Below are 26,896 nucleotides of genomic sequence, written 5' to 3' on the forward strand. Positions count from 1 at the left end.
TAATAAAAGTTTTATCTAGAAATATTGAATACGTCTTATTTTGGCGTTTTACTTGTTTTTATAAATGTGGGCATCTCATAGTATATAGGATGATAACTTAAACTAATAACGCATAGACAGATAGTTCCCATACGGTGAACCTGCCAAAAGTGAAGCCGAAACACGATGGATGTGTGCGTGCGACGCTCGTGTTTTACGCTCAGCAAACACACACATATATACAAAATATGTTGCCAGTATTCATTTACATCTCTCAAAGTAGGGGAATTTTAACAACATCCACCCTTGGTTATTAATAATTTGGAAGTGTGTAGATTCGATTTTGTAACAAAAGCTTTTTGTTTATTTTGGGATTTATAGATAGATAGATACAATTCCAAACAATTATGCATCCGGGTTTATTAAATAGTAAGTTTTCCCACAGCTAAACTAACTGTGTGTGTGTTTAGCTTTTGGGATTTATTGCATTTCTGTACTTTGTGAAATAAGGTTTAAATAAATAGCTGATAAGTTTTTACAATTTTTTTTTATTCAACAAAATAAATGTGCATAAAATAATAAGAATAAATTTAAATATGACAAAGCATATTCGACTGTGTTTAGTCGGTTTCCAATGTTTCCATATTGCGTCATTCCGATTTAGTCTAATTATTTTCTTCCATCTCGCAGACAGAAGCAGATCAGTCAGAAAACTGAAACGAACATTACACATAATAAAAATAAGAAAAAAACTAAATACCTAAATAATTAACTTAATTATAATTTTCCCTAATTGTACAATGAAATTCAATTGAGCGTATTTATTTTAAAATGTAGACGTCATGTCCCATTTGGAGGAAAAAATATTCACTACACTGGCAACATTTAGAAGAAATGGCGGCTGACGAAACATTGGATTTTTGTAGTTACGATTACGTAAAAATATCACATTAAACTCTATACTTACGCGTGAAATGTAATGTAAGTCGGTTTGTTTTTATGATATGATGCGTTGTGACATCCATTCAATGCATAAACAACCATTTTTCCTGTGTTTTTGAAACCGACGTGACCTTGAGTACTGCCAGGGCCGTTAGAATACGGTGACACGAGTGCGACGTGACGTCGCACTTGAAATGGCTTCACTAGGGATGTACGAACACTCGATCTATGCCTTATAAATCTATGGGATGATAAAATCTAGTTAATTAAGTGGATTTCTGCAAAATATCATTAGTTTTAGCAATATGTGAAAAAGGCTTTTGAATAAAACGATAATAAACCGAGTTCTCGTTCTTTTCCTTATTTTTTATAATATTCGAATAATTATTCGAATATTCGAATATGTCGTCAGAAAAAGTCGAATATTCGGATACCTGAAAGTTTCGAATATTTGCAATCCCTACTCCCGATTGAGCACTGCTTGGTTGGTCTCGCAATCGTGTTCATACCTGTCCTGTCAGTCATACTCGAAGTGTGGACACGTGAGTTTAGGCAAAAATACCTCTGCAAACTTTCTGTTAGAACTTTGTTTCTTGGTAAGTACACTGTATAATATATATTTTTTGAAGTCATTTATGTGTTTAGTAATATAACCATGTTAAGATCACAAAGATTTATTAACTTTGAGTAGTGATATTTGTCAAAATTAAAAGAAGGTATACTTTATCCCGCTTTACGGTTAACATTGACCCTGGGCCAATACTGCAATATATCCTCCACACAAACAAGAACCGCTAGATAGATTGCCAAACCAGGACCGAGTCATTAACAATGATCTTATATCTGAGGTTTTTATTCAAAAACTGCACCATTCTCGATTTGACACAAGCGTAGAAACGAGAATAAACGTTAAGAAGAAAAAACTGAATGTGCCTGCCGAGGTCTCCCTTAGTGCTTCATCACTGACAGACGCAGCACCATCAGGTTTGCAGAAAAAAGTCATAAAAGCAAAAGCAGTCTCAAAAAGTTGAAATAAAGGCTATATTTTAATGAGACTGAATTACGAATAAGCGAAATTTATATGATTACGTTGATCTCCTACCAAGGCTGACAGAAAAAAAACCTATACCATCTAAGTTAAGTAATAAATGTTACTTAGAAGTAGCTTGATTATTTCCATTCATATTTTCTTTGTGTTACTTTAAAAAAGGTGTTTATCACAATGTAAAAAAAAAAAAATTGTTGATAAGTATATTTGTCTAAAATTAGAAGTCAAAATTTTGTTATTTTTTCAATAAAAAAAACTCTGATTAGTACCACAAAATTCTTATTATATTTTTAATACCCCTACGTTGTACTTTCATTGGCCCAAATATACACACAATATGCTATTTCTACGACCATATCATTTTGGACCATAATAGCCCTCCCTTATTAACAACATTGGCCCAAAATAATAAAAAATAAAAAAATATATTTATACGTGTGTATTTTTATTTTGATATGGGTAAAGTTATTGAATATATCCTTAAGTTACTATTAAACTTGATCTCGTTCTAATATATCAATAACCGTAGAAATGACAGACGCGTTTGCAAAAAGTCTGATTATTTTTGGTCCAAGTAACCCGCAGTTACGGTACATTAGGCATAAAAATTAACCCGTAACATGTACCCATATCAGCCTTTATTGAGTTGCTGTCATTCTACCGAAACGTAGGGTACAGTTGATTCTACAAAGGACCCAATTCATTCACTGTACGACACAGCTTCGGTAATGAATGATTCATACGCGGTGCACTGAGTGCAGGGTACCCTCAAAGGCATACAAATTAGGCAACCTATTAAACTCACGTGCAATTCTAGATTAATTACTGTTGCGTATAATTCGTGGAAATGACGCTTTTCGTACCATAAGTCCTTGGATAAAATTTCTGGCTAATTTGCCACTTTGGTTGAAACGCTTCTTTTAAATGCTGGTGCAAAAGCGCATCCGGATAGCCAAGTCTAATCACATGCCTGATAGAAGTAAAGAGTACAAACTGTAAGTAATGCATTATTTATTTATTTATTTATTATATAGGTACTTTTGGAGTGATACCACTGTCTTGTTCTGGTTTAAAAATTACCTGCGCCATTAAAAGTCATTCGTTGTGAGTAGGTTGGATGAAATCGAATCGAAGATCTACTAACTACCTACTATATGAGCCCACTAATTAATATAGATATAATTATTAGGTATATAATATACATGCCGACACAGCAACACGAAATGTCTACGACGAGACCATTTTTTGAAACGTACCCAATAACCAGTCGCAAGTCGCGATCATACCTAATTTAAATACATAGGCACTTTTTTCTCACTGCACCCTCTTGGACGCATTTATGTTTCGCCCTATGGTAGACTGAAGCCTAGAGGCCTTATGGCTGCGATCCTCAGCATTGAGGGAACGAGGAAGAAGAAGAGGCCTTAAGTCCACTTATTGTACTTTATTTAATGTGCAATGAAGTTTAAAATAATATTTTGGTTATTATACTGACGTAATGCGGCGGCGGCTGATGGTGCGGCTGGTGGTGAGGCTGGTGGTGGGGCTGGTGGTGCGGGTGCTGGTGTGGGTGCTGGTGCTGGTGGACCAGGTAGTGGCGCATGTTCTCGTCCAACACCGGCGGCAGCATGGGCGGCATCATCGTCGCCGACGTCACCACCGGCATCCCGCCTGGAACACCATAAATGTGATGTTAATGTAAGAAGAAACCTCGACACTTATTGTAGGTACCATCACGCTCCGCGATTGTTGCGCCATTTAGGGTCCTAGCTAAATTGGTTGTTCAATACTTACGCTATAGAATTTTCAATTTAGAAAGAACCCTAAATGGTATAATAATCCCATGTGTGACTGTACATAGGCCTACTAGAAGAGAGTCCATTGTGGTCGCCGGGAATCGCTAGACCTTTGTAGAGCTTCTAAAGCAAGGCTTTGTCCAGCAGCAGCAGCAGCAGCAGCAGTTATTTTACGACTGACATATTATTTATTTATTTATTTTATTTTATTAATTTGAAGATCCAACAGCTATGACATTCATATAGAAATTATAGTAGATACAGGAAGCCAATTATTACCGATGATAAAGATCAACGATCATATAATAAAAACATGTAATAAATATATTTAGACAACGAGTTTTGCTTAACATTCAACAGCCTTAGGACTACGCGGGAATTTATCCGACTGCTGAAGGAAAGTAAATCTTGTTTTTGCGGGGCATTGTTGTGCTATCTATGTAATATGTTTGCTTATATGTATATTATTAACTTTAATTTACCTACTTGTACCTAACAGGCCTAAACAACGAGAACATTAACTTTGTGAATAACATGCAGCGCTTTCAAATATGTATTCTATGTAGGTACCTACCTACGTAATCATTAGCACATCTTATATAGCCTAATACCAGGGGTGCGAAACTCCTGACTTCGGTCAAACTCGGCTCCGCTCGGCTCAGCATTGCTCCGAGCAATTATTAGGGTTGGCACCACTTGACTTCCTTTTGCGTGCACGACCACAGATAAGATAATCACTTGATTTTTGACAACCCTAAATAGCCGAAAGGGATAGTGCCATCTATTAGAAAGGGACAGCATTATTCGACCCTGAACCGCTGTCAAACTTCGTTTTTGTAGGAAGTTTCCTTTCTGTACGGTAGTACTATTAATTATTCTGTGCTAATACATACGTTGTTACCTTATTACCGTAAAAAACCCATTTTTTGTCAATTCACGTTTTCCCTAATTACAACTAGTTTTCCGTGTCGCCTCAGTGAAAACGCATTTCCACTAGTTAAAACTAGTATACCGTAAGGCCTCGGTGAAAACTACAAGGATTTTTCAGTCTAAACTAGTTTTCGCAAAGTGCCTTGATGCACACATATAACACAATATAGTTATTTACGATACAAGTGCGGAAAAGAGGAAAATCGACACGAGTTGTGAATTACCTATTCGCACGTGTAATCGTACAACGTTTTACAGTACATACATAACCTCCTGAGTCCCTGAGGCCTTTATAAAGGATTTAATCCAAATTTAATTTTGAATTAAAATGGAATACAAGAAGGTTCCATTTTCAAAACTGCAATAATGACAAGGGGGACTCAGGAGGATATGGCCGTTTAACTTTTGACATACCTACGCATGGAAAGTGCTCTTTCCCGCACAAGTAAGACTATATGTACTGTAAAAGTTTTTTTTTACATTAGGTATATAAGTAGTATATAATACAATAAGGTCTGTTCTGTTTGGTCATGGTTAAACTGACACGTTCCTCCTCGCTTCGCTCGTCGTCGCACCTACCTTTAGACTCTGAAAGAAAATTTCCGTGAAAACTAGTTTTCACTAGTAGTCTGTGCCAAAGAGAAGAGTCGTAGGGTCCCATACATTTCACGACTCTTCTCTTTCCGCACAGACTCTAACAAGTACTAACCCTCAAAAATATTTTGACAGATCGCGCTAGGAAACAGGGAGCTCCTGTGCTGCCGCCTTTCATGCACCCTCTCTATGTAACCTGTACGAATTCTCAATTAAACCACTCGATATTTAAAACCACAGTTGTCGTATTTATCAACTTTCACATATATTCAGATTTAACTTACAATTTAACGCTGTTCCCATTTTCAGATGAAATCTATTTCTATTAGCTGTCAAAGTGACAGATCTGAATTAGTGATGTTTCGTCACTGAAAGACTCTGCATTACCTACCAGTTATTTACTTATTTATATAACATTAATAGGTTAGACCGAGTAAAGTCTGCAGCGATTTTGACTTAGAGGATATAACCAACGGAGACGCCATGTCTAAAATTTTCGGTACAAAATAGTCTGCCGTTTTTTGCGGGGGAGGGGCACATCAAATGTATAGGTACGTCATGTCAGATAAACGTCAGTCCATACATATGGTTGACATGTGGTTGACCATTGGCCGCCTATTTTCGACAGAGGATAACGCCTGTTAATGGCGGCTCCAAGGATTTTGATGTGTTAGTTTATGAAGTTTTGTGACGTATAAATAACACTTGCAGTGCGTGTGGGCTATCAAAATCACTGCAGACTTTTCTTGGTCTAACTTCTACATCGGGAGGTGTAAAAAGCCTGAAATTGCTGAGAGGCTGAAATTGTTGAAAGAAATCGTTCTCGTTATGCATCGTAAGATCGTAACATATATTACCATATCGTAACATTTTCAACTAGAAATGTAAACTATCACGGCTATGACTGTCATTAGTAGCCTAGCTATATTTACTATGTACCTACTCTTGACTATGGAAGTAGGGGTTACTGACATTTTGCAATGTTGCTCCACTATCAAGTGTTCTAGTTACTATTATCATTACCGACCGTGACTACATAAAGCAACCACTAACCTAGCTGCACCCTTTCTGCCCTATTCGCAGCTTACAATGTAGGTGGCGAAGTAATAATACTTATACAACACATGTTACATAGTAAGACCTCTTCCATTGGGTTATACTTGTTGCTACAAAGAAAATGGATAACCCTCATTATTTTGCCATTAACCAACCTTCATATTAGAGTAATAGTATGTTGTGTACCCGCAATAATGTCATAAGTAGATAGATAGCATTTTTTCATTCACATCTTGTCTGAGTAAAATTAAATTAAACTAGTAGTTCGCCCCGAACTGAGAACTCGCGGTTTGCCAAAAATTATATAGAGCGATTGACTTTGTAGTTGCACCTACTTACTCGTATATTTCGACATAAAATAGTAGAAAATAATTTTCAAGAAAAATATACTGAATTATATGGGGGCCGGTGAAAGATTATTGTACATAGATGGTGCACTATGTAGAAAAGGAGGTAAAACCACCCACTTTTCTAGTAGGTAGCACTTCGTTTCTGTAAGGGTCGCAGTTTTAGCCTCACGAACCCACTTCTCTGATAGCAGTTCGGTTCTGTGAGGATTGCAGTTCGAACCTAACCAAAACCACTTTTCTAGTAGCATTTCGTTTCTGTAAGGCTCACAGTTCTAACCTAACCTAACCCACTTTTTTTCGGTTCTGTGAGGATCGCAGTTCAAACCTATTAACCTAACCCACTTAACGGCGCGTGCGGTGCGGTGTACGGGGGTTTGAGCGGGAGGGGCTAGTAAGTTTGGCATCATTATACTTTATACCTACATTTTATGGTAGGTAATCATAGTGGTTTATTTAGCTTAGGTATCAGTGGTTTTGCGGGTCAAGGTCCGAGTCCGGGTCCGAGTCCGGGTCCGGGTCCAGTTCCGGGTCTAGGACCAGGTCCAGGTCGAGGTCCAGGTCTAGGTCTTGGTCCATCCAATTCCGGGTCCAGGTCCGGGTTCAGGTCCAGATAAAAGCCCGGATCCGGGTCAGGTCTGGCTCCAGGGCCAGCTCCGTCAAAATCGAAATTCGAAATCGCCAAACGTGTAGTCATTGAAGAGTTCTGTTCTGATCATCATCAGCAGTTCCACTTCATCAAATGCGACATTTTTTAATGTAAATTCTTGATTTTCTGATGAAAATACACAAATCTCTATACGCATGCCTTTAAGATTTGAGGAGTTCCCTCGATTCCTCATGGATACCATCATCAGACCTCGAGCTTGACAAAAATGTGGCTTAAAAACTTAACTTGCTTAACAAACATAACGAAGAGGACAAATCGCCAAACGTGAACTATGCGTCGTTGAAAAGTTCCGTTCTGATCATCATCAGCAGTTCCACTTCATCAAGGGTCACTTTTTTGAATGTATATGCTTGAGTTGTTGATAAAACACATAAATCACTATATGTATGCCTTTAAGATTTGAGGAGTTCCCTCGATTCCTCATGGATCCCATCATCAGAACTGGGTTTTGACAAAAACGGGACCAATCTGTATGCATATACATACAATCAAAAAAATAATTTTCAAAATCGGTCCAGTAATGACGGAGATATAGAGGAAAAAATATTTAAAAAAATCACAATCGAATCTCCTCGTTTTGAGATTTGGAAGTCGGTTAATAAATGAGGGCGCCACTTTCTACGTCCATGTCACATTTTTGACGTAAATGCTTACACATGGCAACAATTTATAGTCTGTCAAGCCATTTCCGTCAGTAGAAAAACGCGGCTAAAAAATGTAGGCGCGAAGGGTTATCGTCCCATAGGAAATTTGAATATCGCGCCTTTTTCTACTGACAAACTTGTTTGACCAAATATAGTATGGAAAGTTTAGAGTTCCATTTCATTTAATTTCTACTATTTTATGTCCCACTATAGGCGGCAATGGATCAAAAATCGCGTGGATATATTACAAGGTCTGTAGAGCCCTTAACTGATACTGTATCTGTGGTAAGCCGAAATATTTCCTGTCAAATGTCAAATACCTATCAGTGGCGAGAAACTCTCTTACTACGAACAAACGTATAGCAAAGATATTTGTCATAATTAGTTCAGCGGCGTGGCATTGGCGGCAGCACTGTTGAAATGCCAACTTGACATTATGCGTATACGAGCGGCAACCATTTTGAAATACAAAATTGACATAATTCGTGAGCAAATTTTGCAAAATAATAACAGTTTTCTAAAGTTGAGTTTGCTTCTCCTGAGTTTTGTGGTGATTTGAAACAGAAACCCATACTGTTGTAAAATAGTACAATGGCCGGCAAAAACCGATATTGTGAAATATGCGGTGTCTGAGAAATCACTCGAGGAGGATTCTTTGCCAGATTTCTCAAGGATGAACAGCGGTAAGTCTACAAGTTCCGAAATACAACCACCAGGGAACAAATCAAATTATTTTATCAAACATTTTGATTTATCAGCCGCGTAACAAGCTAAAGACCGACAGAGACGCCGGTTCGAATCCGGTCTCCGCCGTACTCCGTAATAGGAGGATCAAGCACGTATTGCTCGCCCTAAATGTTATTTATTAATTTATTATTTATTTAGTAAAATACAGAGGTATTCTTAAAAATAGTCATAGCCCAGCAAAACTCAACAATGAGTTTGACTGTGGGGTCATCAGTCTCTAGTTATCAAAGTTGTTGGTCAAATACTTCCCAGGCATTCAAAGATGACGTCTATTTCAATTTATAAATTCCTAAAAATGTTATTTGCTACTTATGCGGTGTATTATTTGAATTTGCTATGTTTGCTACCTGTAAGTCTCTTCTAATAGTTAGGGCACAGGGTAGGTACTTATTAGACCGACACAACCCACTTTGTTTATCATCATCGAATCTCTATAATCTCCATTTCTTTTCAAATATGACCTTTTATTACTATAAAAGCTTACGTGTTATTCAATTTCATATTTTAGTTATCTGAAAGTAGTCCTGCATGAACCCAAATGTCGCAATCACTTTAAAGCACATACTTACTACTACTATCTTCCTCTTATGTTTGCAATACTTATTGATTTAATTTGCATCATTTGTGTCCCTCAATATTATGTTTACAGTACACAATGAAAAGGAAGCCAAAACCACTTTGCTTACAGGTGCATAACTTGGGTTAGACAAGCTAGACTGGAAAAGAAGATCTCGTTCATTTACCCATAGAAAAGTTGCAGGAGATTCGTCACGTTTGTGGCGATCATTTTGAACGGAGAGACTTTGGCAAGACAGGAAATAAGCTAAATGGCGAGCCATGATCAGTGTAGAGTTTCGTAGTTACGATTCTGTCAAAATAGGCCAAACGGGGGATATTCGTAAGTATCATGTAGGTACATTATAAATTACAGGGAGTACCTATTTGCAGCGCTTTGTATACGTCTTTTTACTAAGAAAAAGGAGATTTTTAGCAATAACTCAAAAACGACTGGACCGATCATGTTTGCTATAGTTTTCATTGAAATTATTTATTAAGCTTTTGTTTCACGATTTTTGTCATACTTTTTGGACCCATGGTTCAAAAGTTAGAGAGGTGGGCACATATTTTTTTTCTTTCAAAAAAATTAACTATATCAAAGAAGGGTCTCCTTATTCGTTTTGAAAGACCTATCCAACGGTACCCCACGCTATTGGAACAAAAAAATTTTTTGATAGTTTTTATTTTATCGTTCTGCCGCAATGCATGATATATGTAATGTATACCCATGCCAAATTGCAACTTTCTAACACTAACCATCACGGAGCAAAGCCTCGGACATACAGACATGGCGAAACTATAACGGTTTCTAGGTGACTACAAAACCCTAAAAAGAGCCTATCCAAAGTTAAATCTTTCCGCACCTCCATGCACTGTCGGAATACCATTTATTATGAGAATTTCCTCAACATGCTGCAAGTAGACAAGGTAACTTTCTATTAGCCATAATTAGTAATTACTGTAATTAGCCTTAGTTGTAGCCCACTAAGGGCCACTTGCACCATTCACTAACCCGGGGTTAACTGATTCAACCTAGAGTAACCATGGTTACCAGTACAATTTGACACTAGGTTAATGGTTTAACCGGTTAACCCCGGGTTAGTGGTATGGTGCAAGTAGCACTAAGTGATTAGGTAAGTAATAAACATTTTATCGTAGGTAAGTTTAAAACAGTCCAGCACAGCAACAGATACATTTTAAATTATAAAGATGAAGTTATCCCTTCCAGCTAACCCCAAACAAACTTTGAACCAAGACCTAATATTATAATTTAAAAAACCGGCCAAGGGCAAATCGGACTCGCGCACGAAGGGTTCCGTGCCCATATGCAAAAAACGGCAAAAAAATCACGTTTGTTATATGGGAGCCCTAAACTAAATATTTATTTTATTTTGTTTTTAGTATTCCTTGTTATAGCGTCAACAGAAATACATCATCTTTGAAAACTTCAACTGTCTAGCTATCACGGTTCATGAGTTACAGCCTGGTGATAGACAGACAGACAGACGGACGGACAGCGGAGTCTTAGTAATATTAGGGTCCCGCTTTTACCCTTTGGGTAATACGGAACCCTAAAACATGTATAAACGGCATACACTACCTACCTTCTAAGGAGGAGGAATTTTACTGAGTACCTAATATAGGTACTGTAAACAATTTTATTTGTCATATAATTGGGTGTTTGTGAGGTTGGATCATAATGACATCTAACTAATGTCATTCAAATATCGTACTTTTCCGTACATGTATTGGTGCGGGCAAGACGCACGATGACTAAATTTAAGAATGAATGCATGATGATGATTAAAATAAATTATTATTCTGATTTCAGTGTATGTTCGAATTGGCCTGTTTTTGTGCACATCACGGTTATTCCAGTCCAGAGTAGGTACTTACAGCTATTTCATTATTTTTAATTACTTATTAGTATAACCTACCTATTTTTTGATGGAAACAATGTCCATCTAACAAGAAACTTCAATCAATAGGTACTAAGTATGCTATGCTATGAGAGATTGAATTGAAGGTACTTATTTAAATTTCAACAACAGTATTCTTATGACATTATTCATAAACGCTTTTAAGCCCTTGATAATCGATTATCTTTATCCGTCATTTTGTCATTTGTGTTTGTTAGAAAGGGACAAATTTAACACAGGTAGATGCTAAGTTTTATGAATAAGTGGTTTATAGTCAGTACGACTTTCCCATAAAGGCACACGGGGCTCGTGCCCAGGGCCCCCATCCTCAGGGGGCCCCGAAAGACAGACAGTAACATCAGTAGGTATATTTGATTACCCATAAAAAATAGATCATCTAAAAATATTAATATAATTTTTCACCAGAATTTTAAATTTCAGCTGCAAACCAAATCCATGCATCTTTACATGCCAGACCATCGACATCGAACAGTGAAGGTAAATGGTAATTAAATTATGCTAGTTATCTGTATTTTCACACAGACTTCAGAGGGCCTACCGCGAACCACGTTCGACGTGTTGCCTCTCTGTCGCACTTGTAAATTCGTACGTAAGTGCGACAGAGAAGTAACACGGCGAACGTGTTTTGCGATAGGCCCTCAGTTTACCCACGTTTCTCTTCGAATTGGTTAGTCCGAATTGTGATCGTTTTCAGGGTTCCGTCCGTAGCCAAAATGGCAAATGAAACCGTTATAGTTTCGTCATGTCCGTCGGTCAGTCCGCCCGTCCGTCCGTCCGTAGATCACAGCCATTTTACTCAAGAACTATAAGATATAAGGATATTAAAATAAACATAGGCTTTTCTATATAAGTTATATAGGAGGCAAACGAGGACACGAATCACCTGTGGCCTATTTTATAAAGCTACAAGTTACAATTTACAAGCGGAAGTCTCTTTCTAACCCTATGTGTTAGAACGAGACTTCCGCTTGTAAATTGTAACTTGTAGCTTTATAAAATAGGCCACTGATGGTAAATAAGCGATTACCGCCGCACATGGAAAGTCCATGAAGATCTTTTTTTTCTAGATAAATTGCCGCTCCCAACCGCGTTATTGCGGTGCACGGCGTATGGAGTTACCTAATAGTACTTATTTAATCTAAAAATGTTAACTTAAGGTAGAAGTACTAGTGCTCGACGCTGCACTAGTATTCGACATGGGCACTTTATGTCAAAGTGACAATATTAAATTTGAATACAGAAAAATCTTCGCCGTTCAAATTTAACGTATATTACTTTGACATAAAGTGCCCATGTCGAGCACTAGTACTTCTACCTTATTTCTTTTACAATAATTTAAAATTTCAGCTGCAAACCAGATTCAGATCAGATCTACACATGCCAGAGTACCTCTGTCAACATCAAACAGTGAAAATGGTAATTACTTATGCTAGTTTTGCTTTTAGGTAAAAGTATTTTAGTTTTCACACAGGAGGCCGATTTTTGAAATTCGACCGCTCGATTTCGTGTATTTTGTTGAATAATATTTCCACTCCTAGGCATTTAAATTCTACTAATAGAATTGAAAACGAGTGGTCAATACCACTAGATTCCAAATTTCTATCGCTCGTATTTCAAAAATTAGCATTTCGCCGTTTTCCACGAGTTTTCCACCGATTTTCGAGTGACGAAATCGAGCGATCGAATTTCAAAAATCGTCCCCCAGATCTCAAGTAGTTTATCCACGTTTCTCTTCGAAACCGATAGTCCGATTTGTGAACGTTTTTAGGGTTCCGTAGCCAAAATAGCAAAAAAAAACACTTATACAGTAATTTTACTCCAAAACTATAAGATAAGTATAAGGGTGCACACGGACGGGTTCCACGCCATCATCCGCAAGAAAGTGGCGTCCTTGCTCAGTCGCGTTCGAAGCAGCAGCAACAGCATCCTGGGACTGTTTGCGTATAGGTTTGACTGCCCCATTTATAACAAATGGAGGCAAACAATGCTGGGGCTTGTGTAAAATATAGATATTAATTTATTTAGTTGTTATTTTAATTGTTATTAGTTTTTACTTTTTTGTATACTAACATAGAATAAGGCATTGTTACTAACAACTTTTATGGGCCACAGGTCTGAAATAAAGGAATATTTAATTTAATTTAATTTAATAAAATTTTAAACATGTGTTTTTATATGTGTCTTACTTATATGATATAGGAGGCAAACGAGCACACGAATCACCTGATGATAAGATTACCGTCGCCCATGGATACTCGCAACATTACAGTCGCAACACCGTATTAGGGGTTGTAATTTCGATGCTGGCCTCTTTTCTTGAAGGTTTGAAGGTCGAAACGGTCCGGAAATACCGCACGCGGCAGTTCATTCGACAGTTTGTCTGTGCGAGGTAGGAAGTTTCTGGAGAAACTCATAGTTGAGGACTGCCAGCCGTCCATTAATGGACGTTAATTAAGTGGTGTTGATGTACTTTACGCTTCGGTACGTAGTTTAAAATACACTCCATGGGTAGGTAAATAAATAAATAATAAATATTAGGGGACATCTTCCACAGATCAACCTAGCCCAAAACTAAGCAAAGCTTGTACTATGGGTGCTAGGCGACGATATACATTACATACTTATACAGATAAATACATACTTATTTATATACATAGAAAACACCCATGACTCAGGAACAAATATTTGTGTTCATCATACAATGCCCTTACCGGGATCCGATCGGTTTCACAGGCAGGGTCACTACTTACTAGGCCAGACCGGTCGTCGTCGTATGAAACTAAAATTGTTTTTTTATTGAGAAATATCAACATAAGCACATCATTCGATAGGTCTTCAAAATTACTATTAAGCAAGTTAAGGTTTAAAGCCACATTTTTGTTAAGCTCGAGTACCTACTGATGATGGGATCCATGAGGAATCGAGGGAACTCCTCAAATCTTTAATTAAAGGCATACATATCGTGAGTTTTGTGTTTTTATCAACAAATCAAGCATTTACATTGAAAAAAGTGACAATTGATGAAGTAGAACTGCTGATGATGGTCAAGAACGGAACTCTTCATCGACGCATAGCTCACGTTTTTTAGCCACATTTATGTCAAGCTCGAGTTCTGAACATGGGATCCATGAGGAATCGAGAGAACTCCTCAAATTTTAAAGGCATACGTACAGAGATTTATGTATTTTAATCAGAAAATCAAGCATTTACATTAAAAACTGTCACATTTGATGAAGTGGAACTGCTGATGATTATCAGAACAGAACTCTTCAACGACGCATAGTACACATTTGGCGATTTCGATTTGTGGGTTAGGTTAGGTAGGATAAAACTGTGACCCTTAGAGAAACGAAATCATCATTATCATCATCATCTTCCTCGCGTTGTCCCGGAATTTTGCCATGGCTCATGGGAGCCTGGGGTCCGCTTGGCAACTAATCCCAAGAATTGGCGTAGGCACTAGTTTCTACGAAAGCGACTGCCATTTGATCTTCGAACTCAGAGGGTAAACGAGGCCTTATTGGGATTAGTTCGGATTCCTCACGATTTTTTCCTTCACCTAAAAGCGACTGGTAAATATCAAATGTGACGTCCCACGGTCAAAGGTACCTTATGGCGGGTATGGAGTTATGCATACCCCAGTAATCTACAATAAATAAGCTATCGATAACACAAAAGATCAACCTTCTAGGTTGCGTAGTTACAGAGATATGATTTTTTGAAAATAATGTTGTGAAATGAGCAACTTTACGATAGAGAAGTTTTAAGTTTAGCCGCCTAAAAAACTATGTTCCTGAAGTAAGTTACATAGTTGACTACAAATAATAATGCCTTATATATCTGAGATTAAAAAAATATTGCGACTTGTTCTGTAATGCAAATAGAAACTTTTGATATCGACTGATTTATGTGTATACTAACCAATCTCTTGAAAATAAAGTTTTATTTCATTTTCACGATTGATTGCAATGAGCTCTCAAGATTTAAATTTTATCTATTAGAAAACGACACTGACAGACAGTTTAAGCAAAAAACAATACCGATTTAGAGGTGAAAATGTATTTTCTGACTTTTTCATATAAAATCACAAAATTGAATATTTTTACTTTTAATGTGACACACAATCAATTTTTCTGAGCACATATGAAAGAAATTCTGTCATTCAAATGAAATAAATCCTAAAACCCCAACTAAATACTATATTTAACCCCTTATGCCACTTTAAACTTACATAACAATAACAGTATTTGCTCCATACATTTACGAAAAGGTACCTTATGGAAATAAATCTAATAATACATCACTACAAAATATCAATCATATTATAGTTTATCTTTTATGAATAGATAATATAAATTTACATTAAACTGCCCCCAATTTAATTAGTTCTTCGTCATAATAATCTTAAAAAAGACCAATAATTTGTATGTAATGAAAAGGTACCTTGTGGTCAAGTTACATGATGAGGCATGATGATGATGGAACAGTTAGGATAAACTAATAATATTTTGGGGTTAAGATGGTATAAATCGTCTATTTCTTATCAATAATATATTTCGGTTGCTATTGAAGATAAGCGGCATTGAGGTTCAATGACCTCAGATATTCCATAAGGTAATGCGTCGGGTATTGGCATTTTTCAGCAAACCAATGGCTGATTTACTGCATGCGACCAAACCAAATGAAGATTATTCTAGTTAAGAAAGACTTGACGAGAGTAACTTTGGTATAATAGCAGTCTACTTGGATTTGTGATGTCGGTCTATGTACGGTTATAATATTTGCGAGGCGCCCCAACCAGAACTGAAATTATCAAATTAGTTTTGCAGAATGCTAATACAGTTCTCTACCAAACTTCTTTTCCCGTATTGACTAGTTTTTTTGGGAATTTTCAATCTTTTTTCCATAAGGTACCTTTTCTACTAAACTCTGAGACGACATTACTAGGCTTATAACTAACTTATAACAAAAATAAAAACAGGTAAACAAACGTTACGCATTAAGGTTTCAGATCACACAATAAAAAAAAATTGAGCATTTTTTCACCTCTTTACAAAACATTTAATATCTCCGAAACTAGAAACCCTCATAAGGTACCTTTTCCCGTGGAACGTCACAAATGATATTTCGTACATAAGTTCCGAAAAACTCATTGGTAGGTACGAGCCGAGTTTGAACCCACGAACCTCCGGATTGCAAGTCGCACGCTCTTACCGCTAGGCCACTAGCGCTTCTTAGAGAAACGAAATGCTACTATAAAAGTGGGTAAGGTTAATATTAGGTTAGGTAAGAACTGCGACCCTTACAGAAACGAAATGCTACTAGAAAAAGGTGACGAAGTGGATTACTATCAGGGATCAGTTAAATGCCAGCCAATAATTTACATATATGGCATTTCAGACTGTTTTGAGAAGTCGGTTTTTTTCTATTAAATATTATTTTTGGCATAGGTACATTTACCTCAACTTAGTAGGTTATTCAGTGGACGTTTTATCAAAACCGGTGTATCAATAACGTTCTAATGTACGTGTACGTATTAGTATATGATAATCTCGCTTATTGATAGGTACGAACTACGAGTGTGGTATCATTGGGAAGAAACGGGGCAAAACATCTTAAAGTTCATACCCCATGCAAGTTTCATCGAAACCGGTTAAATGTGTGCGTCCGCTTAAGGATTTATACGGAGATGGTCTTCGCATGCTCTTTAATAGTTTACTTGAGGATTCTTTACCTACTAGGTATTCGGTAGTATGCGAGATTTGCTCTCACGTGGATGCCGATATGCATGTCTTCAAGCAGGTCATTAGTATCAGCTATTACTAGGTAAAACATAGATCGGTATAAAACAGATAAGAAGTTCAAAAGTAAGGTATTTAAACGGTCTAAGTCTTACCTGCTTGGTTAACAGCTAACTACGACTGACAAATAAAAATAAGTGAAGGTTTTACTATTAATGTTTTACGTTGGTACCTATGTTTGTAATTTATTTTTAAAACTTATTTTAACGTGTGAAATGTTCCAGCACAAACTTCAGCTACTGCATATCTACGAGTACAGGCCAAGCTTGTCTGCAATCTGGAATAAGCATTCGACCGGATAAAGGTAAGCCTAGAATTGAGAAAAAAAAATGTTATTGGCTCAATTAATGCTATTGCCTATTGAGCATGCGACTTGTCCACCGAACAAGAAATGGTTATGGTTCAAAACCATACATTAGACCAGACAAGTAGAGTCCGTATAAGTGAAGCCTGCAGTGAAGTATGTAATTTAAATACAAAGGTATTTAATTTATAGGACTTGACCGATTATAAGGTTATTTACTATAAGGGCCAGGTGTTCAAAATGATCTTAACGCGATTTTTATTGTTAAGAGAATAAGTCCGTATCAAGATGGTATCAAGGTAATTTTGAACACCTCGTCCGCTTAGCAACATCTGCTGCTGACTGTAGGAGTATCAAAAAAACTCTACCTATGTTGACGAGCTCTTATTTATCACTACACCTTATAAAACAAACTCCCCCGCAGCGTCTGTCAAAACAGGCGGTAATATTTCTAGTAGTGATGGTAAGATACCTGGTAACATTGGATAAGGAACCGCCGGAACTTGACACTCTTCGGCCAAAACTCCTCTTTGGTGAAGGTCGCTAGATATTCAGTCGGAACGCTCAGCACAAATTAATTAAAATTCACACTGTGTCGAGATTCCAGCTTCACGACCCTAAGTAAACATATAAGTACTAACCCTCTTTTTGCAATAAAATGATACTTTTCGTAATCAATAACATCGTTAGTTTGGTTTGGTTATTATCTTTTTTTAAATATTTTAACAACAATTTTTGATATTGGCCACCGTTTATGAGTTATTTACAAAAAACTAAAAAGCTACTTTAAAATTGACTATAATTAACTTACCCGCTGCTTTGTCTTTTTAAATATTGATCCTAACGAAAAGTGTTCTATATGTTTCTTGTAGGAAATTTTATGTTTATTATTTATGTATAAGATTTATTGTGCTATGAGTCATACTTTTCAAATTATTAACGAAGAACTAAAAACAAGGAACCTTAGAATTTATTATAAGTAACTTTCCCTCTTTATTATTTTATTAAATATTGATCCCTGCGAAAAGTGTACTGAATTTTTTTTGTACAAAATTTTGTGTAGATTATTAACGTTTAACAACAATTTTTGATATTGGCCACCGTTTACGAGTTATTTACGAAAAACTAAAAAAAAGGACCTTAGAAGTGATTATAATTAAATTTCCCGCGTTAATATCTGTTCGAATATTGATCCTAGCGAAAAGTTGTACTGAAGTATTCTTGTAGGCAATTTTATGCAGATTACTTATGTAATAGAACATTTTTTGCTATGCGCCACCGTTTGAGGGTTATTTACGAAAAACTAAAAAAAGGGACCTTTAATATCAAATTTCTCACTTCCGGTCAAGAATTCGATCAAGCAACCGGCAAATTCGGATTCAGCGGGGTCTAATTAGGTTAAAAAACCCGGTTGCCAAAAAGTAATATGATTTTCCAGTCGAAATCGATTTTATGAAAAATATGACCAGTCTAATTGTATAATTTCAATAAAATGCATACATATTAGTGATATTAGTGAAATAGTATATTTAAATAAATAATTACTTGATGAAAATTTACGTTTATTAATTTCTTTAGCGGCTGGGTAGATATTTGATATAATCACTATAATTTAGGTACATGACAAACTGCAACTTTTGTACCGGTTCCGCATTGAAAATCAAATTTATATTTTGTATACAACAACGCTCCACCCTAGTACTTACCTAGTCCGTATCGCATTACATTCCATGCTTGATACGTTCACGACAGCACGGTCATGGTATGATACTGCATGGATGGGTAGAGCATTTACGTATTTTTAGTCACTCGCGCGACGGGTTTCCGAAAGCTTCATCATCATCATAACCATCATATCAGCCCAAAGACGTCCACTTATGGCCAAAGAACTCCCTCAACGATCTCCACAGCGGCCGGTCACGCGCCGACCCCATACAACTCCATCTTGTCAGCCTTCCCACGCTGCGTCTTCCGGTCCGTGGTTTCTAGAGCTTATAGGTCTCCATTTTTAAGTATTAGGTAGGTACTAATACTACTAATAAAGAGGCGAGCAGCTAGTACCTCTATAATTATGCGGATTATTTGATTTCAGCGTCAATACCAGCGAAACGCCCCCGCTTTGCTGACAAACAACCTGGCGGATCTAGGGATACTCTAGTTCTTGCTTCTGATAATCGAAAAACGCAGCGAGCAAATCAAAAGACTAGGTAAGTGAATATGGTATTATTACTCGTATTAAAAAAATATGTTTATCTCTCAGCAGTTTGAAACATTAATTCCAAAGTTATTGGTTAATATTTACGCACAGCATATTATTATCTCATCTTCGTTTTAAAGGATGTATACGGTGGAATATAACCAAATAATACTTTTTAATCTCTGCCTGCATACATACCATTGCTTAAAACAAGCCTAATTTCATCCACTTGGTAAAAGGTTCTCATACATCTTTTAATTTTTCCGCCAATGTACTTATGTTTGCATTGTACGAATGCATTTAAGAGACCAAAGATTTCTACGGAGTTTCATTTAAATTAATTTTACTTGTTACAGATTACAATACAACGAAGAAAGAATTGCTGAAGAAGCTCATGAAAGTGAAATCGAGTTTACTTTATTAAGAGTCTGCCTAATAGGTAGCTTATTAGGACTTTAACCAGATAAATTGTTTTTTAAATCCATCTTTAAAACATGGTATCAAAGAGAATTTTAAATAGAGAGTTACTGTCATGGTAAATTATGTAGCTACAGTACCTACATTTACTGCCATCTTTCGACAGAAGATTAAACCTGTTAGAACGCCATTTGACTTTGATCATTATTCTTTCACTGATATCACAGAATAAGTAATAGTAAAGTATAACGTTTATTTATAAGGTAGATACAAACATTAAAAATAAAATAAACTAACTTATCTATAAAATAAAACTAAATTAAAACTAAAACTAATAAGTACTAAATAAAATTAAAATACGTCTAAGAAATTGGGCCCCTTTGGCATGGTGCCGAGGACGCTGGCAGCATTTCCCCGCTGTATTGCGAAGCTAATACGTTGAGCGAGAAAGCTGCCAGCTCTTCGGTCACCAGTGAAATCGATAAGCCTTTTTGAAAGGTCTTTAAAAAGTTGTAGGGCATTAGGACCCCACGGGCCAAGGGTCTCAACCCCAAATGGCATAAAAATATACTCGGGGCCGAGACCCCTGTACTTATGGAATTTGAGTAATAGTTATTTGATATGTATAAACTTGTTCAATATTAATATTAACACCATCTACTCGAGAGTAGGCCAAAGGTATGGTGCAATCTTTTCGAGCGATGGCGCCATAACCTTTGGCCTACAATCGAGTAGATGTCGTTAATTTCAATATTTAACAAATTTACACATATCAGTGAAAGAATAAAAGGGCTCATTTAGTCGATGCGAGAACTCGCATGCGAGTTTCATTACATTGCGGTTTTTGATCGGTCGGTTGAATTGGACTTAACCAACAGTCCGCAATGTAGCTAAAATCGCATACGCTTCGCGCGCCGTCTTAATCAGCCTTATGGATCAAAGTCAAATGGCGTTCTAACAGTTTTAATTTTCTGTCGAAAGATATTGGCAGTAAATTTACAGTGGCTACATAATTTACTTTGACAATCCGCCTCTATACACTCTATTTTCATTGATGGTAATGATGGTATCAATGCACACACCATATTTAGTACAGACTATGTAACTATGTTTGTACGGGTCAAATCTTGCAAGTTAAATTTGACCCACTTCCCGACTTCCAATGAAGCTGGAAATTTGTATATGTCGTAGTCGGATCGTATAATCCGCCGTATTACATTACGGCTAGCCGTTTTCAAAAACAGGGGCGTTTTGAAATGCGGCGGTTCGACGATTAGCCGGATTGTCATTGCGATACGTTCTTCATTAAGGCGGCCTACGTTTAGCCGCATCGTACTACTATTTTAGATTGTAGAGTGACCAGTTCTTTCGGTCGCCTACGTAACCGGAGTTTGACAATGTTTGCAATTTAATTTATTTTTACCATGGTCCCACCGCACTACATGTGTTTCTTTTCCAAAACATTTCCTTCACAACTTAAATAGACGGATTCTGGGCGGTTTACCCTTCGGGCATCTGAAGCTACCTAACGAACCTAATAACCTACTTACCTACCTACGCTTTTTTCCCCAAAGTGTAATGTTTTCACGGACGTCTCACTAAATCAATAGGTAGGTAGGTTAGGTTCGTTAGGTAGCTTCAGATGCCCGAAGGGCAAACCGCTCAGAAATAGGAGGAGAGTTGCGAAGGGAATGTTTTTTGAAAAGAAACAGTCCGACGAACTCCAGATTTGATGGACACCCCAGCGTTTGTCAGGTAGCGCCACGGGTGTTAAAAATGGGAACTAAAAACTGTCAAAGCGGCGGCTAATGACTCGCTGTATTACATTACGGCTAGCCGTGTTGAAGAACGTATGGCGCCGAATACATTCCGGCGGATTCTCATTCAGCCGCATTCAATCCGGCTAATCGTTAAACCGCCGCATTTCAAAACGCCCCTGTTTTTGAAAACGGCTAGCCGTAATGTAATACGGCGGATTATACGATCCGACTGCGACATATACATAAGTAAGGCGAGACAGGAGGTGGCCATAGGAACTCTGTGATAAAACAACGAAACCTAATTGTGTTTGGGGTTTATAGAATTGTCTCGATGAGTATTAGTTGCCCGTGGAATAAAAGTACAGTCAGCGATAAAAGCTTGCACCAAAAATATTTCTTTTGCCATAAACTTATTATTTTGGTTAAAGTTAGATCTATGGGTTCGTTTTGGTAGGGTCTTAACTGAATGAGTTTTATTTTATGCGTATTAACTTGGAGATTGTGATTCTGTAGCCATTCTGCGTCAGGGGTTAATGAGGATCAGCTCATAGCGTAATAATTAACACACACACTATCACACACAGCCCAAAGCAGATACGACTTAAAGTTATACCTAGGTATATATAATTTCGACTGTTGAGTTGAGTGTGTGACGGTAATTTCAGTTAGTTCCTACTTCCTTTTTACAGTTATATTTGTGTTTACCTTATCCTATTTAAATATATTAATTCTAAGATTAGTTTTTGAAAAATCTTTAGACAAACATGTTAGATTTTGTAACGAGTACAGTGTATCCGTTTGTAAATTCTACCAGAATATATTTTGTACAGTTCAGTGTTTAAAAACATAGGTACAGCATATATATATATATATATATATATATATATATATATATATATATATATATATATATATATACCATATATTCAGTCTGGCCATTAATTCAGCTATTCATAGTCTCACGTTCATACTGCATGTTTGGTGCCGTAATTTGAGCACACCATCTAGTAGGAGGAGGGCCCTGAGGTGTCGTGCCTTCAACTTTTCCCGTCATTATTACTCTTTCCAGGCTATCCGGAGAGCGACGTGACTTATCCCTAATAGTTATACAGAAATTTAGCGCCATTGACTTGAAACTTAATTTCGACAAATGTGAATTGTACATTTCCGAAAACTTAGAACCCTCTTTAGCAGCCCAGGTACCTACTTCAAAGTGTTTCGAGTTTAGCCCCAAACATTAAAATCTTATCAAAGGATAATCTCCACCTTCTCGGCTCCCTCATTTTCGATGAAGCTATTCCGTCTGTTTTGGCCAAATCGATTTCTAAATTTTATGTTAATTCAGATCGTTTAGTCAAAATTAGTAGCCATTCGGCCTTATTTATTTTAAAATATTGTTTGTTGGTTCCCAAATTTACGTACTGGCTCCGTTGCTGCCCTATCTGGAGAGTCGCTAGTTTAGTCCAACCTATCGATAGTCTCCTTAAGTCACAATTGGAATCGATTTTGAATGTCCGTTTTAATGAACCGGCTTGGACCCAAGATTCTTTGCCCATTAGATTTGGCGGTTTAGGAACACGCAAAATATCGAGTATTGCTCTGCCGGCATTCTTGTCCTCAATCCATAGCACGTCTGATCTCGCAGGTAAAATCCTTAAAATAACAAACTGCGAGATCGCGTGCTTGGATGAGGCCAAGAAAGCCTGGCTAGCTAAACTGCCAGATGTGCCACCTAGACCCGAGAGGCAAAGGGCCTGGGACAACTTAGCCCCCACTGCCGTTCTATAATCCCCAATTGACACTTCGTCGGGAAGGGACCACGCAAGGCTCCTAGGGGCTATTCATAAATTACGTCATTTCAAATTAGGGGGGGGGGGTCTGGACATCGGATGACGGTAGCATGAAGTAGGAGGAAATGGGGTCATTTGAAGCATGATTTTTGGATGATTATAGGGGGGGGGGTCAAAAATCGACAAAAATCGATGACGTAATTTATGGACAGCCCCCTAGCTGTGTCCAGACCAGACTCTGGACATTGACCCTTTCGATTTCCAACTTCTGAACTCTACGCTGAAGCTATGGGCCTGACTGTTCGGCAGTTATTTTTGAACAGTATCGTTTTGCTTACACACAAATCGTCTACACTCATGACTTGTTACGTCTCGCTTCTCAAAAAGCGAATCTTTAACCTACCTGTTCCAAAAGTCTTCTCCGCCTTCGGTAAACGATTTGGGGACCACCTTAAGGCTTCAACCTACAGTGCCATGCTAAAGCATTGTTATCTCAAATCAAAGACAGATCAGTTATTGAGGCCAAAAAGCTTACCTACACTCTTCTTCAATCACTTAACTACGTGGAAACAGCTAGAAGCTATACTAAGTAATATTTTATAATGTACGCAAATATTTAAGTGTCATTTTTAGTAATTTTGTAACTTGCATGCTATACCTATTAAGTAACTAAATCTAAAGGCCCCTGTACACAATGGGCCAGCGCCGGCCAGTCCAAGGGACGCAGCCATGCGGTAGAATGAGATAGCAATATCACTTGCTCCCTTTAACGCATAAATGCGGCCCCCAGAATGGCCCACGCTGGCCCATTGTGTACAGGGGCCTTAAATGGTTCCCCGCGATACAGAGGGACTACCGCGAAAACCGAAATTCGCAAATTGCGGGGATCTTTCTCTTTTACTCCAATGAAGGCGTAATTAGAGTGACAGAGAAAAATGCCCGCAATTTGCGAACTTCGATTTTCGCGGTTATAGCCCAGGCGGCTTAGCACGGTCGCGTTTTTATCCCTTGTCACCATGCCTGTCACGTTCTAACAAGTATGTAAGTGCGAAAGGGACGCGCATAGTGATAGTCGATAAAAATGGAACCGTGCTGAGCCCGCAGGTCTCACCTAGTGCGGGGGCCCCTGGTAAATATGTAAACCATAGTTTATTGGTAAATAAATTATTTTATTTTACTAATTTTATGGCTGCACGCCTATCCATCACCCAACAACGGCACTTTCATCGAGCCAAACACTCAGAATTGCTATCGGACTCCGGGTCGGGGCCGATGTATGCGTGGACCACAGCTGTGCCTCTAGTGGGGCCCCTGTTGATCGCCTTGGCCACCACGGACTCGCCTGCTCCTCGGGCGCCGGCCGCCTATCCCGTCATGCCGCGCTCAACGACATCCTGAGGAGAGCGCTCGTCAGCGCCGACGTCCCTGCGGCTCTGGAGCCCCAGATCGCAAGGGATGACGGCAAACGCCCCGACGGGATGTCGTTGATCCCCTGGCGGATGGGCCGGGCGCTGGTGTGGGACGCCACCTGCGCAGATACGCTGGCGGTGTCCTACTACAACAGGCCGGGGCGGCGGCTGACGTCCGAGAACTCTTCAAGGCAAATAAATATAGTTGTCTCGGCGCATACTACGAATATGTAGCCTTTGGCGTCGAGACACTAGGTCCATGGGGTAGGGGGGCTCGGGGACTCCACAAGGTGCTCAGTAAATTCCTAAGGGAGGCCACAGGTGATCCTCGCGCAGGCAGCTTTCTCGCGCAAAGATTGGCCATAGCAATCCAGCGCGGGAACGCTGCCTGCGTGATGGGCACCCTACCAAGGGCGCAAAATGTTTAGCTTCAGTTATCTTAATTGTAGTTAATTTTAGTTTTATATTAATTTTAGAACACTTATTGTTTATAATAAATGAGTTTTTGTATATACCAAGTATCAACTTAAGAAATTAATAAAGTTTGTAATAAACTCACAGGTGTTTTATTTTCTAAGATAAAAAATTTGAATGAGTTTAGGGCGGTTTTTATCGGTTTAGGAAGTCACTATTATCGATTTTTCGCAGCACTACTTTCTATCATGTCGGTTATTATCGTTTCGAGAACTCACTATTATCGATTTTTCACAGCACTGCTTTCTGTAAACCATAGATAAATATATAGATAATATATTTCTTTATCTGTGCTATAAACAATTTTCCTTATGTTGGTATGAATAGATGCTCATCAGTCATACATCAGTCAAGTCCTGTCAAAACGAACCGTTTGACAAAAACGTACTATGGAGTTCCGCCTCTTAGAACGTAGTGATTATATGCTCTTTGATACCTATATTATGTTTATTTTTATCTTGCTAATTATTTCAAAATGGTAAATTTAAAAACGATATTATAAAAGTGCAAGCCGAGCACTTTTATTTGATACCAAGCTCGACCATACTTTCTTGCAAAAAGATGACCAGAATAGCAAGACCCCTCACAAATAGTTTTTTAGCCTTCTAAGCTCTTCTAGCTCAATAACCCCTTGATCGAGCCTAACTACACGTTTACCCAATTTCATTTAAATTAGAACAAATTTACTTAAGTTCTTGAGTATCAAACTATCATCTGATAGGTCAGCTTAAAATCATCGAAATGCCGGGACGTGCCCCTAGCCAGCCGCGTGTCCCAAGTCGAATGTAAGAACTTCGTTCGCTTCGCTCGCTCGTTCGATTACAGCATGTCTTACAAAATCACTTGTTCGAAAATTGTTTACATTCACACTTGCATGCATATATAACCGTTTTTATAGGTGTCATAAGAGGAGGCTTTTAATTAAATTTAATATAAGTACTTAAGTAGGTATGTATTATTATAGCATAGATAAATATATAGTAACGTCGGTTAACTCTATCTACCACTGTACTCTCTAAGTCTAAGATATCAGATGAGTTTAACTGAAATAGGTATGTAGATATTTACCTAAGTACATGCTAATTATAGGACGCTGCTTTCAGAACTAACCTACCACTCTATTTTAAGCCCATGTGTGCCGGCCGTTATCGTGCAAAGTGCAGTATTGTTTATTATTTACATGTTTAGGTTTTCAATATACTGATGTCACTCTCTAATTTTGCACTAGATAATAGAAATGATGAATTAGCGAGTATGTAGGTACAAAATTAAACAGTGTTTCTTACAATTCATGGGCCTTTACGGCCGCGGACGGTCACGGTGGCTGCGTTTGTGGGTTCTATCGTTCATTCAGATTTCAGACGTGGCGTTCCAATCGCCTATAGAAGTTAAAGGCTGACGCGAGCAGATTAATGATCGATGATAGTTGAATTAAATTTAATTTAATATACCTACCTACATACCTCTGAATAAATATGAGACTTTGAAATCGT

The 26,896-nt window shown here is 37.8% G+C and overlaps 1 protein-coding gene and 1 long non-coding RNA gene across 2 annotated transcripts in view; one reads left to right on the top strand and one right to left on the bottom strand.

Annotated features, from left to right (window-relative positions):
- LOC134790848 (fibronectin type-III domain-containing protein 3a) overlaps nucleotides 1-26,896 on the bottom strand; it is a 99,327-nt gene that overhangs the window by 11,851 nt on the left and 60,580 nt on the right. Inside the window, exon 3 of the mRNA XM_063761818.1 lies at nucleotides 3,465-3,640. Within this exon, the coding sequence (XP_063617888.1) occupies nucleotides 3,465-3,640 (176 nt within the window). The remainder of the gene's footprint in view (nucleotides 1-3,464; nucleotides 3,641-26,896) is intronic.
- Nucleotides 17,277-20,000, top strand: LOC134791136 (uncharacterized). Its single transcript, XR_010144270.1, has 3 exons — nucleotides 17,277-17,356; nucleotides 19,449-19,563; nucleotides 19,910-20,000. It is a non-coding gene; the product is annotated as an uncharacterized LOC134791136 (long non-coding RNA).

The sequence above is a fragment of the Cydia splendana genome, chromosome 5 (assembly GCF_910591565.1).
Source record: "Cydia splendana chromosome 5, ilCydSple1.2, whole genome shotgun sequence".
Lineage (NCBI taxonomy): Eukaryota > Metazoa > Arthropoda > Insecta > Lepidoptera > Tortricidae > Cydia > Cydia splendana.